General features: G+C 34.7%; 1 protein-coding gene across 2 annotated transcripts in view; it reads right to left on the reverse strand.

Moving 5' to 3' along the window:
• The window catches only part of TFEC (transcription factor EC), a 207987-nt gene that overhangs the window by 27262 nt on the left and 163294 nt on the right, over positions 1 to 17431 (reverse strand). For both annotated transcript variants that reach the window (XM_011937363.1, XM_011937364.1), the window contains 2 exons: positions 10914 to 11165; positions 677 to 763 (listed from right to left, as the gene is read on the reverse strand). In XM_011937363.1, the coding sequence (XP_011792753.1) occupies positions 677 to 763; positions 10914 to 11165 (339 nt within the window). The remainder of the gene's footprint in view (positions 1 to 676; positions 764 to 10913; positions 11166 to 17431) is intronic.

Here is a 17431-nt window from a genome sequence, read left to right on the forward strand (position 1 = left end):
TGAAAGAGCTTATATACCCTTTACAGATAACATTTTTATGATTCATAAATGAACAATCAGAAGGCGCACAGCAAGCAAATAGGAGATAAGACACTATCCCTTCATATTGCAGGAATTTGTACTGATTTCAACATAGAAGTATTTCTACATACTTTAAAGGAGGGTGAGGCCTGTTCTATCTTTTTCAATTTGACTTTAACCTCTGGCTGTTGGCTTAGAAGTAAATTTATATTTTCCATTGTTGCAATATTTTCTTTCTTGTACAAAGGTATAGAGCCTCTAAATCTGAAAGCTATATTAGTCATGGTAAAATAGTCAAAATTTAGTCATGACCTTATAAGGGTGTTTGATTACATGCTGTGCTTAAAAATAGAAAATCTAAAGATTAAATCCCTCACAGAAAATGCTAGCAAATTAGATATATAGTTAGATGCATGTATATAGGATTAGACAGATAGACACAGAGACACAGAGAGAGATTAGCACAAGCACTATATTCTTCTTCAACCATTAGATAACCTTTTTTTCTGCACCATTAAATATTTTCTAGTATTCATCTTTTATCTTGTCTGTTTAAAAAGTGCAGAAAAAAACACCATTTGCTAATCAAACTTTTTTATTATCAGAGTGTATTCATTTCAGTTTCAATGACCTTCTTGGGTCTGAAAGCACTTACTGTTCTTTGCATTAGCAGAGGAGAGTCTGCTCCTTCCTCTTTAAAACTTGATTCCATACCGATTATATCCTCAATAACGTCCTCCATCTAGCAAAATATAACACATTTAGAATATTGTACATAATGATAAAAGTTGTGCTTCAGTCTGAAATCAGAGAGAAAAATTCTAGCAATCTTTAAAAGTTTTTTAGACAATTTAAATTGAGGTTATATATACATATATATAAAACCTCAATATTTTATGTATATATATATAAATGTGTTTATATATATATATAAACACATTACTTTAGCATTGAAAATGTGGGAACCCTGACAATCTTTGGTCTGTTGCTTTTTCTTGCATTTGTGTCCAAAGGCGGACAGGTGACAACTTGGCAAAGCACCCTGAACTAGTCTCTTGGAAATCAGTATCTACGTAAATGGAGTGGTTATCATGAAGTATCTCAAGGCAGACAGGTTCCCTATAGTTAATATGTACAGAGATTACTATGTACAAACTTAATTTTTCTTTTAAAATGTTCTGATTGCATCTCACAGGTGGATATCTAAATATTCATGGTTAAATATTAGCCAGTACATTCCTGTAGATACAGACTAGATGGAAATATTTCATCCTACCTTCTCTAAAGACCAATAATAATAGATAGTAGCAATAGCAATAACAAAAACAACGATAATTATGAACATTTTCAATAGTAACAATAAGAATCACTTTTATAGTGCATGAGATGTACCAGGCACACTTCTAAGTGCTTTGCATACATAATTCATTTAATAGTTATAATAACCCTATGAAATGAGTACTCTGCTATACAGAAAAGGAAACTGAGAGAAAAAAATTTGAATAATTTGTCCCAGATTATATAGTGAGTGAGTGGTGGAGGAAGGACTGACATCCCAGAAATGCGGCTCTATAGTCCAAATCGCATTGGCTTTCTATTTCCTTTCTCAATTCTTTTCTAAAATAGAAACTTTCCTCCCCTTCTGTACTTTAGCTGGAGGAGATTTTAAAGGTTTATATGTTTTAAAAAATGGTTGCTTCTCTCTCTCTTTTTTTCTCTCTCTTTGCTCTAGCTCCAGCTATCTCTGCTTCCATTCATATTCCATTTCGTGAAAGTTTTAAGTGTGATATAAACTCAAAGATATTGTGAAAGTTTTATTTATATAACTATAGTACTGTGAATTTCCCATGATATATGCAGATACGATCAGGAGTACACTCTGATAGATATGGAAAAATAACTTATAATTCTATTGATGTTATCTTCAAAGCAAGATATCTAGGAACGTAAGAGAATTAAGTGTTCAGAGAATTCTACTAGAATACTCCAAAAAATATGGAACACTATTCACATCTTAACAAATATTAATTAAGCAATGTTTACTGTGAGATCTTGTGGTTAGAACTGGAGCTACCATAATCAATAGCAGGAAATTCTTACTCTTATGCGGCTCAAATTCTTAAGGAAACAGACCCATAAACAGTTTAATAACAAATAGCAGGCTGAAGAAATTAAAACAGGTAGAGGATACAGCTTGATGAAAATGGTTGTTATTTTATAAAGAGAATCAGAGAAGATTCACTGACATTTGAACAGAGATAAGATTAACATGGGGAAGCGTGATCCTTGGGAAAGGAATAAGAAAGACCTAAGGTAGGAATAAGCTTAACATGTTTGAGAAAGAATGAGCACTAAAGGGAATAGAGTAGAATGTGCAAGGCCAAGAGCAGTTAGAGATGAAGTGGAGTATGCAAGAAACTGACATCACAGAATCCTCAAGGCTGGTGGTAACCAATAGAAATTTCTGCAATGATGGAAATGTCCTATATCTGAAATGACAAATGTATTAATAGTAATAACTAACCACATATCCACATATGACTACTAAACACATGAAATGTGGCTAGCATAACTGAGAAACTGAAATTTTAATTTCATTTAATTTTATAAAATGTTACTGAATTTGGCCAAGTGCAGTGGCTCACACCTGCAATCCCAGCACTTTGGGATGCTGAGGCATGTGGATCACTTGAGGTCAGGAGTTCTAGAACAGCCTGGCCAACATGATGAAACCCTGTCTCTGCTGAAAAATACAAAAATTAGACAGGCAGATGGCGATGCGTGCCTGTAGTCCCAGCTACTTGGGAGGCTGAGGTAGGAGAATCACTTGCACCCAGGAGACATAGTCTATAGTGAGCAGAGATTGCACCACTGCACTCCAACCTGGGCGACAGAGTGAGACCCCATCTCCAAAAAAGTAAAAATAAATACAAATAAATAAGTTATTGAATTTGAACTAACTTTAAATTCAAATAGCCACATGGGGTTCATGGGTACTACAGTGGAGGGTGTAGCTCTAGTCATGGTCAGATGTTAAATCCTTGTGCACAAAGAGATCTTTAAAGAAGCTAGGTTAATACATGTGCATATTTCGTTTCTTTTGTTCAGTCCAGTCTCTGAAATTCTTTAAGTAGATTCTTGATTGTTATTAAAACTGAATTTTTATTTTGTGATATTTTACTCATATTCTGGCACTAAATGGGAAAAAAACTTGTACTGAACAGATGTGAAGAAGACTTGAGGAAAGAAGATTGCTAAACATAATTTATGGGAAGCGCTTTTCATTTGGATACTAGGAGTGGATTCAGTAAAAATTACATATAAGTCATTCATCTATTTTCTCTCTGGAAGCTTATGTCATAAATGACGCAGTCTGTTTAATTTTTCATTTTGACTATAAAGCATGCTTAAGTTTCCCTTATTCCAGAAAGAAACTTTTCTCTGTTACATGTGAAACATCCTCCTTTGGAGGTTGTGTCTTTGCCTTTAACACTACCATCCCTCATTTCTGTCATCTACCTACATGACTACTTTTTCCCCTAATTTCGGTTTTACCATTATCTTCATGAATGTTAAAATCTAAAATCCAGCCTAAAACCTTCACAACTTCTACGTATCTCCATAATTAAAAACCTAGGAATCCATTTGTTATTTTAAAACGACAACAAACACACCATTTTGTATCAGATGAAACGGAATTAATAGATCAGACAAGATGAGAATTACAAACCCGCAAGTAGGCATCCTCAAAATAATAAATTAAGATCATAAGAATACAAAGACAGGGCAAATTGCTTGACAAAAGTAAAAATGGAGATAATAGGCATAAAAAGTATAAGATTCAAGGACAAAAGAAAATATTTATATGTTTTCAGATATGTGAAAATAAAGGTTTACAAAAGAACAAGAATAAAACTTGCTAGCAATACTGAGTGCAAAAGAAAATAAGATAATACTAGAAATATTAAAGGTAAAGAACTTTGAACCTACACATTTATAGTCAACAAAGTATCTTTTAAGTATGTGGATGAAATTAAATTCTTTTTGGATATAAAAACTCAGAAACTTTAAGGCAAAAATACCTTTTAAAAACAGTTTAAGGAGTACTCCAGTCAGAAGATAAATAAAACCATGAAATTGATACCAAATAAAAGAATGAGTAAAGGACAGTAAAATTTTTGTGATCTAAGTAACTCTATATATATATAGAAAGAGACATACATGCACAGTAATTATATATGTATTTCTATAGAGAAGTATGTATATATACATGAATTCTATACATACATAAATTCTATAAATATCAATACAGAATGGTAGGTGACAACAAGGAAATGAGACCATACTAAGGTAGATTTTTGCTTAAGAGTATGACATATACAATGTTAAACAAGGATATAGATGTAGAAAAAAACATAATGATGACTCTTAAAATATTACAAGTAACAAACAGAAAAGAAGATAAGAATTGACCAATGGAAGATAGAAAAAAGACAGCAAAGGAACAGAAAGTATAGTAACTTAAAACATTAGAAATTATAACTGTTAAATCCTAATAGTAAAGTAAGTACAAGAATGTAAATGAGTTAACATACTGATTGAGAAACTCTCTCTTCAATTGGATTTTTGAAAGGTTTTGTAATATTTTGTCTATAAGAGGCACACTTAAAAGAAAACAACAGAAAAAGCTGAAACAAGGTTAAAAAAAGCATCATAAATATAACCAAAAGGAAATTCACAGTAGTGGTATTCATATTAAGCAATATAAAATTCAAGGTTAAAATCTGAAGGAAAAATAATACCAAGTGATCATGAACACGAATGCACCTAAAAATATATACAACTGTCAGAATTCTATGGAAAGTAAATCAACACTTGTAGTTGAATATTTTAACTCAGCACTCTCTAAATCTGATAGTTCAGCACATAAACCTAAATTTAGACTTCTCTTTACCTATACTTAAAGCCATGCCTTAGGTCTTGTCATCATCTAAACTGCTTCATTTCTGAAATCTTAAAATCCATGATCTTACTCAACAAATGCAGCCTTTGTTTTCCAATCTAAATGCTGGCAGATCACCTGAACAGTTTTTATTTTATGACCTTTCATGCCTTTGCCCTGTTCTTTCTGTCCAGCTATCCCAAACATCCCAGGTGGTCAATCTCTCCACCTTTCATTAACTCTGAATTCAAGTAGAATGGCTTCTGCTCACCATCCTACTGACATTCCTTTTGTTATTTTTATTGACTCTTTGCCAAGTTCAACAGATATTGATCAGTTCTTATTTTACTAGATTCATCTGCTATATTTGGGTGTGTGAATCACTCCCTCCTTCTTTAATTCCTTCTTTGGCATCGATGACATCGCACTCTCCCAGTTACCTTCTTACTTTACTTTTATGGACCTTCTCTTCTGACCATCCCTTAAATGTTGGTCATCTTCAGAAGAGTATCTTTAGCTATCATCTCTCCTCACTGTATTCAGGTTCTCAAGGGGATTTATTTTTCATTCAAGATTTCAAAGACCACCTGTATGCTAACAACTCTCAAATCTCTTCCTCCAGTCCAGCAAATTTGGATATCTAGCTGTCACCAACATCTCCACGTGATAATCTCACTGATACCACAGTTAAACATGATTTAAGGGAGAGTCTCACTTTCTCGCACTGCACAATAGAAATAGACTCCCAGCTGTTCCCTATCCCTGACTCCAGACTTCTCCCTCTATATAGTTGACAAAGTGATCTAGAGTCAAATCTGATTAAGTCACCCTAGCTCCCAAGTTTCACCTCTACAGTGACTTGATACTGTTTAACATGGAGTACTAGCCTCTCTCCAATTTGCTGATTACTTACTTCTTTGATGTCATCTTTTACCACCATCTGCCTTCTTTTCTATTCATTTCACACTGTTTTCCATCTCTATTCTGCACTCATGCTATCCCATCTGGCTAAACGCCCTGCTAGTCTTTTCCTCTAAGTCTTTTTACATAATATTATAATTATTTGTTAATTTTTTTCTCTTGCCCTCAACCTGAAGCTCCTATATGGTATAGATTATATAGGATGTGCAGTTTGTTCCCTGAGCATGTGGCAATGACAGCTGTCTGAATGAAGAAACAAATGAAATCTTATTGACCATTCTAAGTTCTTTCCTGAGAAATAGATTTTTTATTTTCATTTGTCCTTTGAACCTCTTCTCCTGGTTGTCTTCTAAGTTAACTCATCGTCACTTTCATGCCAAACTCTACACTCCCTCTGACTACCACACTTCTCTTAACAGTCCCTTCATCTATGTTATTCATCCTGTAAAGGCTCAAAAATCTCAAAATTGCACCAAACTCATCTTCCACCTTCACTTCACGTATACAATATGACACTGAGATGCATCAACATTACCCCTGAATTCATTTATCTTATTCTCTCTACCACCAATTTTCCTGATTCAGGCTATAACTAAATTGCACTGTAATATGCCATCATCTATTCATGTGCTGTGAACCTTAACTTCAAATCTTTCCCTCTCAACTGCCATTTAAATGTTTCTGAAGCATTGCTTTGATTATGATACTTTTGTACTCAAAAACTTGTTCCCACAGCAGATCCACTGAGAGTTGTGTAGTAAATATCAATTTTCTTCGTCTTTCTTACTAATGTTTTTGATGAAACAATATGATCAGAAGAAAAAATGCATTTTTCTCAGCTTCACATCAGCTAAATGTGGCCATGTGACACAGTTTTGACTAAGTCATAAGCACAAGTCTCTTCTGAATTTCTGCAAAAGTTTTCCTTTCCTCATGGAGGCATTCTCTCTACTGTCCATCTGGTTTGAGGACCTGAGAGGTGAAGCAGCCCTCTTGTGATCACTTGAAGCACATTAAGATAAAAGTCACATAGTAAAGAAGAAAGATAGAGGAAGAATTGATCTATGTTGATATCACAGAGAACTACAACAGCCTCTGACTACCTACTTCTGGCCTACTTTTCATGGGAGTTGCCCATTTTAAAAATGGAGATAATAGGGGCTGGGCATGATGGCTCATGCCTGTAATCCCAACACTTTGGGAGGCCGAGGCAGGTGAATCACTTGAGGTCAGGAGTACAAGACCACCCTGGCCAATATGGGAAAACTCCATCTCTACTAAAAATACAAAAGTTAGCTGAGTGTGGTGGCATGTACCTGTAGTCCCAGCTACTTGGGAGGCTGAGACGCGACAATCTCTTGAACCCGGGTGATGGGAGTTACAGTGAGCCAAGATCGTGCCACTGCACTCCAGCCTGGGTGACAGAGGGAGACTTGTCTCAAAAACAAAAAAAAAAAGGAGATAATAGTAAACCATAGTGATGTTTAAAAAGTTAAACTAATTTAAAATACCACCTGACATAAAATAAGGACTAAATTAATACTCTCTTATTTTGTTGTTAATATCACTGTTAATATTCTATGTTGTTAAAAATTGTATAAGATTGTATATGAGATAATGTATATGAGATAAATTGTATATGAGATAATATAAGATTATTATGGGAGAAAAAACTGTAACTCTCATTTAGTTAAATCACCGGAAGGGGGTTTCTCTTGCATGTTCCTAATGCAGATCTAATTGATACAGTCCCCCACTGCCTTGGAATCATGGTCTAAGTTCCCAGTTCTGCATTTAAGTCCTGTAACCCCACCCTAATCCTCCTTGCTAACCTCAGTCACTTATTTGCACCAAATTGTATCACTCTCAAGCCCACTTATGCTTGTCTACTCTGCCCCTAGCTTACAGCATTCCCTACCCAAAAAAATTATCTTCTGTCATCTTTGCTGTTGATGTATATGTCTTTCAACACCCAATTCAAGTATTACCTCTTCCAGGATTTCCTGAGACCTCACACTGAAAAAATTTATCTTTCTTCTGATTTTCTAGAATACCTTGATTTCACTTTTCTAAGGGTTCTTCCCAAATTATACCATATTACTTAAAGTATCACTGTACCAAAAAGAGCAAGTAGAGAAATATCATTGAAATAAGCGTACTCATTATTCATTAACTTATGAATTAGCCAAAAAAGGCACTGATTATTAATTGGCAAAAACTTGTCATAGGAGCTAGATATTAAAATGTGAATAAGGTATGGTAGTTTCATCAAGGAATTAACAGACTAGAAGATAAGAAAAACACAAAAGGCATAATCAAAATGTAGCATGTGCTGTGAGAATGCCATGAAAAGTGCAATTGTTATCCACATGATATCAGCATTGCTATGAAAACTCAAATAAAAGGCGCTAAACCCAGACAGAGCATCATCACCAGGGAAAGCCCTTAGACAAGACACCTGAAATGAATTTTGAAGAGTGAGCTAGAATTATCCAGACAGATGGTCGTGATCAAATAAGCAGAGGGTAAAGAAAAGGCGTAAGAGGGAGAACCCGGCCACCATGAGAACCAGTGGTGAACCAATAGAGCTGAAACATGAAGCTCTATGGGGATACTAAAGAATAAGTCTGAGCCAGGTGCAAGGGTTAAGTGCAGAAGGTCCCATGTGCTATTGGTACAAGTTTGAATTGCATCTTAGAAAGACCCGTGTTACAAAATGCTTCTTTTGATTTTATACTTCATCTTAAAGATTTTCAGTCTTCAAGTTACTCCTAATTCCAATGACCAAATCCTGAATCTAAAGCTGTTCTCAGACTTATCCTGTGGTAGCTATGATTTCTGGGGTCTTCTTTGAATTGAATTCCCTGATGTCACAAGTGGAAAAGGCTTGGGATAAAAAAAAAAAAAAAAATGGCAACAGAAACCATCTTCTGAGCTCCCACTCTGCCCTTGTGTTAAAAATTAAAAATTCAAGCATCGAAACAATTCTACAACTTGTACATATATGGGTGAGAGAAGTTAAGGACTGAAACCACACAACTGTACTACACTGACTATATCCAAAGACTATACACTTTCTGCTTTGAGTCATAGACTCCAAGCACCAGTAAAAGTATTAGACTATTGCAACAGCACAGGGTATATCCTAGCTATCAAAGATAGTAAGTCTGTGAATGATGGCAGTATGTGAAGATGTATAAACATGCCAAATTCAAAGAGACCACACACTGATTAAAACTATTACAGACTCAGTAAAACTGTGATTAAATGGACATTAATAATGGTTGGGAGATACTTTTGTATATATAATTTAAAAGATGATGGTTTTAAAAAATAGAAAAAAAAATTGTCTATAGCCATTGTTTGTTCATATTGCCCCAAGGCCAGAGCAATTCTTGGGACTTTCAACCCTTCTGAGCCATGAGATTCTTTGATTGAGAGCACCTGAAGACCCCTAAAAACACATGAATTTTATTTATATATACAAACTTAGTATAAAAGCAAAGATGTGTGCTTAAAGAATAAAAAAAAAGGCAGAAAAGAAAAAATAAATAAATATATAAAATAATTAATAAAAATAAATATAAAAATAAATAAAAATAAAAAATAAAATAAATAAATAAATAAAAGAAGAATCTATGTTGCTTACCCATTCTCATTTTTTAGAGCACATATTTTATAAAATATATAATAAAATCATTTCTAACTTTTACCTAGAATTAACTGGCATATGCATATCCTTCAAGATTTGTTTTTCTCTTTAGAAATCAATCTTTCACACAAGAAAATGAACTTTGGGATAAGTAGTTGTAGGATAAATTGTAGGGTGTGTAGATCTAACATTTACTGAACAGATTATTTCATCTGATATATATTTTTACAGTCTTCATAGACTGAATAGAGAACCTGGTTCTACATTCATTTTTTAGGAAAGTTTTTTATATATCCACTACTGTAAAGATTAAGTAAATATATATGCAGGTACTTACATTCAGTTTTAGATTTCAAAAAGTCCCATTTTTTATTGTTTTATGTTGTATTAACAATCTACACCAGATCCTTATTTTTTTCTCTTTTCCAGATTAACATAAAATTTGTTTAAAAAATTCTCTATCATTTGGAATTTAAATAATTGGATTCTGAGCATTATCCTTTTGTGCCTGGAGGCTACCGGCTTAATAGATGGTAAGCATTGACCTGAAATCGGCAATAATCACCAGGAATGTAGATTGGGAGATTAAACCTGGGAGATCATAAGACCATAGCTTTATCTAACAAATCTAATGGAAAAAAGAAAAGAAAGCTCAGTTATTACTGTAGTTTTTCAGACGGAAATATTAAAGGAAGTCTTTTTTCTAGTACCACTGTTTCCCAGTTCTATTCATACGTCAATATTTTCTGAAGGTTCATTACAAGGAAATCACAATAAATATAAACTCCATGAAGCTAAATACTCATTTACTTTGTATGATCAGCACTTCTAAATTTCGGTTATTTAGTAAAGAGTAGCCAAGTATGTATTAAAAATAGAATTGAATGTATAGAAAAGCAAAAGTTAAAGGATCCAGATATAATGTCATATAATATAAATGCAATAAAAGTATTAGTCTTATTCTAATAGTCAATTTCTACAGCAAAAATTTACTGCTATTTAAGCAATTTCTGCCCGTTTTATTGTAATGGATATTTAAGACAATCTAACTACTGATAAATATTTCAACTAAACTTATGAGAAAACATTTACAATTAGAGCTCAATCTTCTAAACACAAACCACTATTAGTGTCTATTTTAATTCACATTAATACATAATTGAAGTGCGTATTAAAAATGAATTTTTATATTTTATTATGCATAGGAATTTATATGCATATAGTTAATAAATAGAGAATAAGTAATTAATTAAAAGCACATTTATTTTGTTACATTTGCAATTGGAAGGTTTACTGTAAAAATGTTGACTTCAATTACTTTATAGAGATTTTTTCAAAAACTGATGATATATTTTTATAACCAGCCATTAGACATACATGCCATTGCGCATTGTCATCTTCTTTTCCAAGAGTTAGTAACTTGGTGAGTGGGTTTTCTGAGAGGCCAGTGTCACTGTCCAGAGTTGTGTGTGCATGCTGCAAAAGAGGCCCACCACTTGGCACTGTAGGTTGTGACCATTTAAGAGTTGGATTGATGATCTGATGATCAAGGATCATGAAAGAATTTACTTGCTGTCTCTGGGCTTTCTGTAGCTGAGGCCTGGAAGAACTTTCCAGGTGTGCTGGGACCTACAAGATCAAAATCAAACAAATACAATTATCTGTGAAATCAGAGGTTTCCTTTCCATTATTGCACTAGGATAATAAACACACTATACTATAGCATCTAGTTTCTCTCAAATCTATCATCCATATTTCCGTCATAAGTTACATACAATTTTAATGGGTTATGATTATTAAGAAGTTAAACTTTAATAAAATATTTTAAATGCTAACCAGTTTTTTTAAATGAGTAGTCCTAAAAATTAGGAATAAATACATAAGCCACAATATTTTTCGAGGGTCTAAAAAATTAGGGCCCAAAATAGCACAGAGAAAACACAGATGATTCACTATTTTAAGTAATTTGTGTGTAACATGTATTACTTGGATTCCTTTATATTACACATAAATATTTTCTATGGAATATGATCAAAACTTTGTTCTTAAGAAAACTAAAAATTATGAGCAGGAACTAGAAATACATGTACAAAATATTAAGTGTGAAACTGTATGGGTAGTGAAATTCTAGGTGATTTTTTTCTACTTTTCTGTACTTCCCTATTTCTTTTTTTTTTTTTTGAGACACAGTCTCCCTCTGTTGCCCAGGCTGGAGTGCAGTGGCCGGATCTCAGCTCACTGCAAGCTCCGCCTCCCAGGTTTACGCCATTCTCCTGCCTCAGCCTCCCGAGTAGCTGGGACTACAGGCGTCTGCCACCATGCCTGGCTAGTTTTTTGTATTTTTAGTAGAGACAGGGTTTCACCGTGTTAGCCAGGATGGTCTCGATCTCCTGACCTCGTGATCCGCCCACCTCGGTCTCCCAGAGAGCTGGGATTACAGGCTTGAGCCACCGCGCCTGGTCTGTACTTCCTTATTTCTATCCTGAGCCCAGTTTTATTTTTTTAATCTTATTTTTAAACCCTTTCATATTTTCACCTTATAATAATGAGAAAGTGATATAGTCATTATTATGAATTGATATGAGCATTCAGAAAAATATCTAACGATAGCCATGTGTCAACTAAACAACTGTCAAGTCTGTCAAAATCCTTTTGCAAAATATACCACACACTTTCAAAATTTTACACCTTTAGTCTAGTTACCATAGTTTATATTGTACTATCGTTTCTGTAAGGACAACTTTAAGCATTTCAAATCTGCTGTTTAAAAGCCTATGAACATAGTTTTGCCTGGCAGTAGTCTTTATATTTACTATGCTATGATGTGGCTTCTAATACATTTTCCTCATGTGGCCTATATATAAACTGATTTAATATTTCCCTCATGTTAAACAATAGTAAAGATTGCTGTACAGTGCTTATTTTTCCTTTTATTTCAGTTACACAAACTACTCCTTAAATCCCTTAACATGCATTAACCCAGATAAATAGCCTCTACAAAGTATTTTGCATTTAAATTAGCTGGTTTGGGGTACAATATTGTAGTAGTTACTTTAGTTTAATTCTGTTATGCTGACATTTTTAGCATTATTTTAACTGTACTATCATAAAATAATTTTTCAGTCATATAAAAAAGATTAAGATTGGTAATAAAGATTACACATATTACTAATTATATTGCTATGAGCTTTAAAGTTGTAAAATAACATTTCATTAAAATGCCGGTGGTAATTTTTTTAGGGTAGCTATTTAGATTATCCTACTGTTCTAAATTAATCCTTTTTAATCTGTATACTTTTATGAAATATACATTATTAAGAACACTTTCAGTTTCACAAATATGAATGATCTTTCACACTATGCAACTGAATGCCAAAGAACATTGTATACCTACAATTGAAAAATATCTCTAAGAAGAGTATGTTGAATGAGAATTTATAATATGCGTTAACTAATTCATTTTTTACTTTTCATCCATTCATTCCAAAGACCTCACTGAAGCACTTACTCTTGTGTTATATCAAGAATATAAAAGAAGTCATAGATGTGATCCCAAGGTTATAGGAGTTTACAATCTATTGGGCAGTATTAATATCAACTATAGCAACAACAACTATAATGATAATAATATTAAGCAACAGATAGCAGGCACTGTGCTAAACAATTTACATATATTATTTTATTCCATTCTTGTTATAACCTTAGGAGATAGGTACCATTAATTAGTATCCCCATCGCACTATATAGGTGAAGCCACTAAAATTTAGAGAGTGTAAATGGTGTGCCTATTATCATTCAGCTACTGAGAGAAAGAAGTGGAATACACAGCCTGTCTTCCTAAGCATTATAATACCGGTTCCTGAGTAAATAACTGAAATGTTTACAATGCAAAGCAAAAGCTCCATAATACATGCAACGAAATTAAAAAGCAGTGGCTCTAAAAAACATATTGAAAGAGAAAGTGATTTTAAGTCAGCTGCTGGAAGGAGTGATAGTCCTACACAACAGGCAAAGGAAAGAAAATCTCAAACAGAAAAGATCAAGATGAAACAAGACAAGAAGTTGTGAGACAGTTACAAATGTTACTCATGCAAAAGAAGTCATAAATACTTTTCTCAAAGCAAGAATACCATCTCCTCTTCAGGCCACTCTATACAGAGTCAGAATAAAATATAGACTAACTCTAATTCTCCCTAAATTATTGATTATCTGTGAGGAATTACAAAAGTTTAGCAGGCAAGAGTGAGGACTGTGTTGGATGTTATCTGTTCAACATCTGCAAACTAAGCAGAAGAGTCTAAAAACTTGGTGTTAGCATGGGAAGATTCAATGAAATGTGTTTATACTGTTCCCCAGAAAAAATCTCTGACTTTACTAATCATGAACTAATATCAGAACAGGATAACTCATTGTAAAACACCAGTTTAACCATGTACCACTAATTTTAAAATACCTTAAAAATTGCCTTGGTTATAAAAACATAAAATTATCTAGTGAATTTCTCTAACTCAATGTGCCAATATTTTGTGGGATAAAGTACATGAAATTATAGGTTGCCATTGTTCATTTGCTCACTTATTCAAGAAACAGTTTTTGAGTATCAAGCATGTGTGGGCACTAAGTGGTACACTGAAGGTAGAAGGCAGATTAACACAGGGTCTGCCCTCAAATAGTATACAGTATAGTCACAATCTAGACAGGGTAGTAAAAAATGAGTTCTTCATGGGCAAGAACTGTATTTATCTTGCTGGCTGCTCAACTGCTATGCTTCTTGTGCATATTCCAGAGAATGACACACAGCAAGCACACAAAAATATGTGTTTATATGTGTTCAGTGAATGAATGAAAGAACGAATCATTAGAGTAAATCTTGGGAATCCACTAGAAGACCATATAAACCATAATCAGAATATCAAAGTATTTGCTAGGAGGCCAGAGCAGCTATAGATTGTGATTTGGTTCACTGAATTCTCAAAGAGATAAGACCATCAAAATGAAGAGAAATTTTTTGTTTTTTAAAATAATAAGTGAATCATATCTTCAGAATGCAAAATTATGTTTCAATATTACCCTAACATGCTGCTATTGCAAACTAACATATATATAGAATATTTTCCTTTACCCAAAACCTTCCCACCACATTACTAACAGCTTATTGATAATAGTTTCTTTTACATCCTGTACATCCTGCCTGACTATCAAAAAAAATTACAAGACATAATAAAAGGCTAAAACACATGGTTTGAAGAAGCAGAACAAGCGTTATAACCAGACCCAGATATGGCAGGGAAGTTAAAATTATCACACCAGGATGAATTTTTTAAAAACTATGATTAATATGCTAACAGATAAAGTAGCCAGCATCCAAGAACAGATGGGCAACACTGAGAGAGAGATAGAAATTCCAAGAAAAAAACAAAAAGGAATACAAAAAATCAAAAACACTGTAGAGAAACGAAGAATGCCTTTGATGAGTTTATTACACGGAAGACGACTGAGAAAAGGATCTCTGAGAAGAAGGATTTCACAACAGGAAGCTACAGAACTGAAAAGCAAAAAGAAAAAGGTTAAAAACAAAAAAACAAAAAAGAATATCTAAGAACTGTGGGACAATGACAAAAGATGTAACATGTGCACAATGGGAAAACCCAAGGGAAGTGAGAGGGAGAAAGAAACAGAAACAATATTTAAAGGAATAATGACTTAGAATTTCTTCAATTAATATAACATACCAAACCACAGATCCAGGAAGCTCAGAGAACACCAAGCAGAATAAATGCCAAATGAAAACAAAACAAGAACAGAAACAATCTATACCTGGGCATAATATATTTGAAGTACAGAAAATCAAAGATAAAGAAAAAAACTCTGGAAAAAAAAATCTAGAAGAAAAAGTACCCTACCCATAGAGAAGCAAAGATAAAAATTACATCTGACTTTTCCTTAGAAACCATGCAAGCAAGAAGAGAGGAATTAAATATTTAAGGGATTGAGGGGGAAAAAAACCCACCAACCTAGAATTCTGTACCTTGTGAAATTTCCCTTAAAAGGTAAAGGAGAAATAAGGACTTTCATAGACAAGCAAAAATTGAGGAAATTTGTTTTCAGTAGCCCTGCCTTACAAGAAATGCTTTTAAAAATTCCTTAAAGAGAAGGAAAATAATGTAATTCAAAAATTCAGACCTACATAGAGAGAAAAAGAGCATCAGAAACAGAATAAATGAAGGGAAAATAAAATTGCTTATTTTATTATTCTTCGTTGATCTACATTAATGTTTTTAAAATAATAAGGCAATCGTGAGAGGAGGTTCCAAGATGGCCGAATAGGAACAGCTCTAGTCTACAGCTCCCAGCATGAGTGATGTAGAAGATAAGTGATTTCTGCATTTCCAACTGAGGTAACAGTTTCATTCACCAGGGCTCGTTGGACGGTGGGTGTAGCCCATGGAGTGTGAGCCAAAGCAGGGTGGGGCATTGCCTCATCTGGGAAGCACAAGGAGTCAGGGAATTCCCTTTCCTAGCCACGGGAAGCTGTGATAGACGGTACCTGGAAAATCGGGACACTCCCACCCTAATACTGTGCTTTTCCAATGGTCTTAGCCAACAGCACAGCAGGAGATTATATCCTTCACATGGCTGGGAGGGTCCTACGCCCACGGAGCCTCACTCACTGCTAGCACAGCAGCCTGAGCTTGAACTGCAAGGTGGCAGCAAGGCTTGGGGAGGGGCTTCAGCCATTGCTGACACTTGAGTAGGTAAACAAAGTGGCCGGGAAGCTAGAACTGGGCAGAGACCTCTGCAGTTCAAGGAGGCCTGCCTGCCTCTGCAGACTCCACCTCTGGGGCAGGGCATAGCTGAACAAAAGGCAGCAGAAACTTCTGCAGACTTAAACATCCCTGTCTGACAGCTTTGAAGAGAGTAGTGGTTCTTCCATTATGGAGTTTGAGATCTGAGAACAGACAGATTGCCTCCTCAAGTGGGTCCCTGGCCCCCAAGTAGCCTAACTGGCAGGCACCTCCTAGTAGGGACTGACTGACACATCATACGGCCAGGTGCCCCTCTGAAATAAAGCCTCCAGAGGAAGAATCAGGCAGCAACGTGTGCCATTCTGCAATATTTGTTGTTCTGCAGCCCCACTGGTGATACCCAGGCAAACAGGGTCTGAACTGGACCTCCAGCAAACTCCAACAGACCTGCAGCTGAGGGTCCTGACTGTTAGAAGGAACACTAACAAACAGAAAGGACATCCACACCAAAACCCCATCTGTATGTCACCATCATCAAAGACCAAAGTTAGATAAAACCACAAAGATGGGGAGAAACCAGAGCAGAAAAGCTGAAAATTCTAAAATTCAGAGCATCTCTTCTCCTCCAAAGGAATGCAGCTCCTTGCCAGCAATGGAACAAAGCTGTACAGAGAATGATTTGATGAGTTGAGAGAAGGCTTCAGACGATCAGTAATAACTAACTTCTACAAGCTAAAGGAGGACGTTCGAACCAATCACAAAGAAGCTAAAAACACTGAAAAAAGATTAGACAAATGGCTACCTAGAATAAAGAGTATAAAGAAGACCTTAAATGACCTGATGGAGTTGAAAACCATGGCACGAGAACTGCGTGATGCATGCACAAGCTTCAGTAGCCAATTCGATCAAGTGGAAGAAAGGGTATCAGTGACTGATGAACAAATGAATGAAATGAAGTGAGAAGAGAAGTTTAGAGAAAAAACAGTAAAAAGAAATGAACAAAATTTCCAAAAAATATGGGATTATGTGAAAAGACCAAATCTATGTCTGATTGGTGTACCTGAAAGTGACAGGGAGAATGGAACCAAGTTGGAAAACACTCTGCAGGATATTATCCAGGAGAACTTCCCCAACCTAGCAAGGCAGGCC

Source organism: Colobus angolensis, unplaced genomic scaffold, assembly GCF_000951035.1.
Source record: "Colobus angolensis palliatus isolate OR3802 unplaced genomic scaffold, Cang.pa_1.0 Scaffold163, whole genome shotgun sequence".
Taxonomy (NCBI): Eukaryota; Metazoa; Chordata; class Mammalia; order Primates; family Cercopithecidae; genus Colobus; species Colobus angolensis.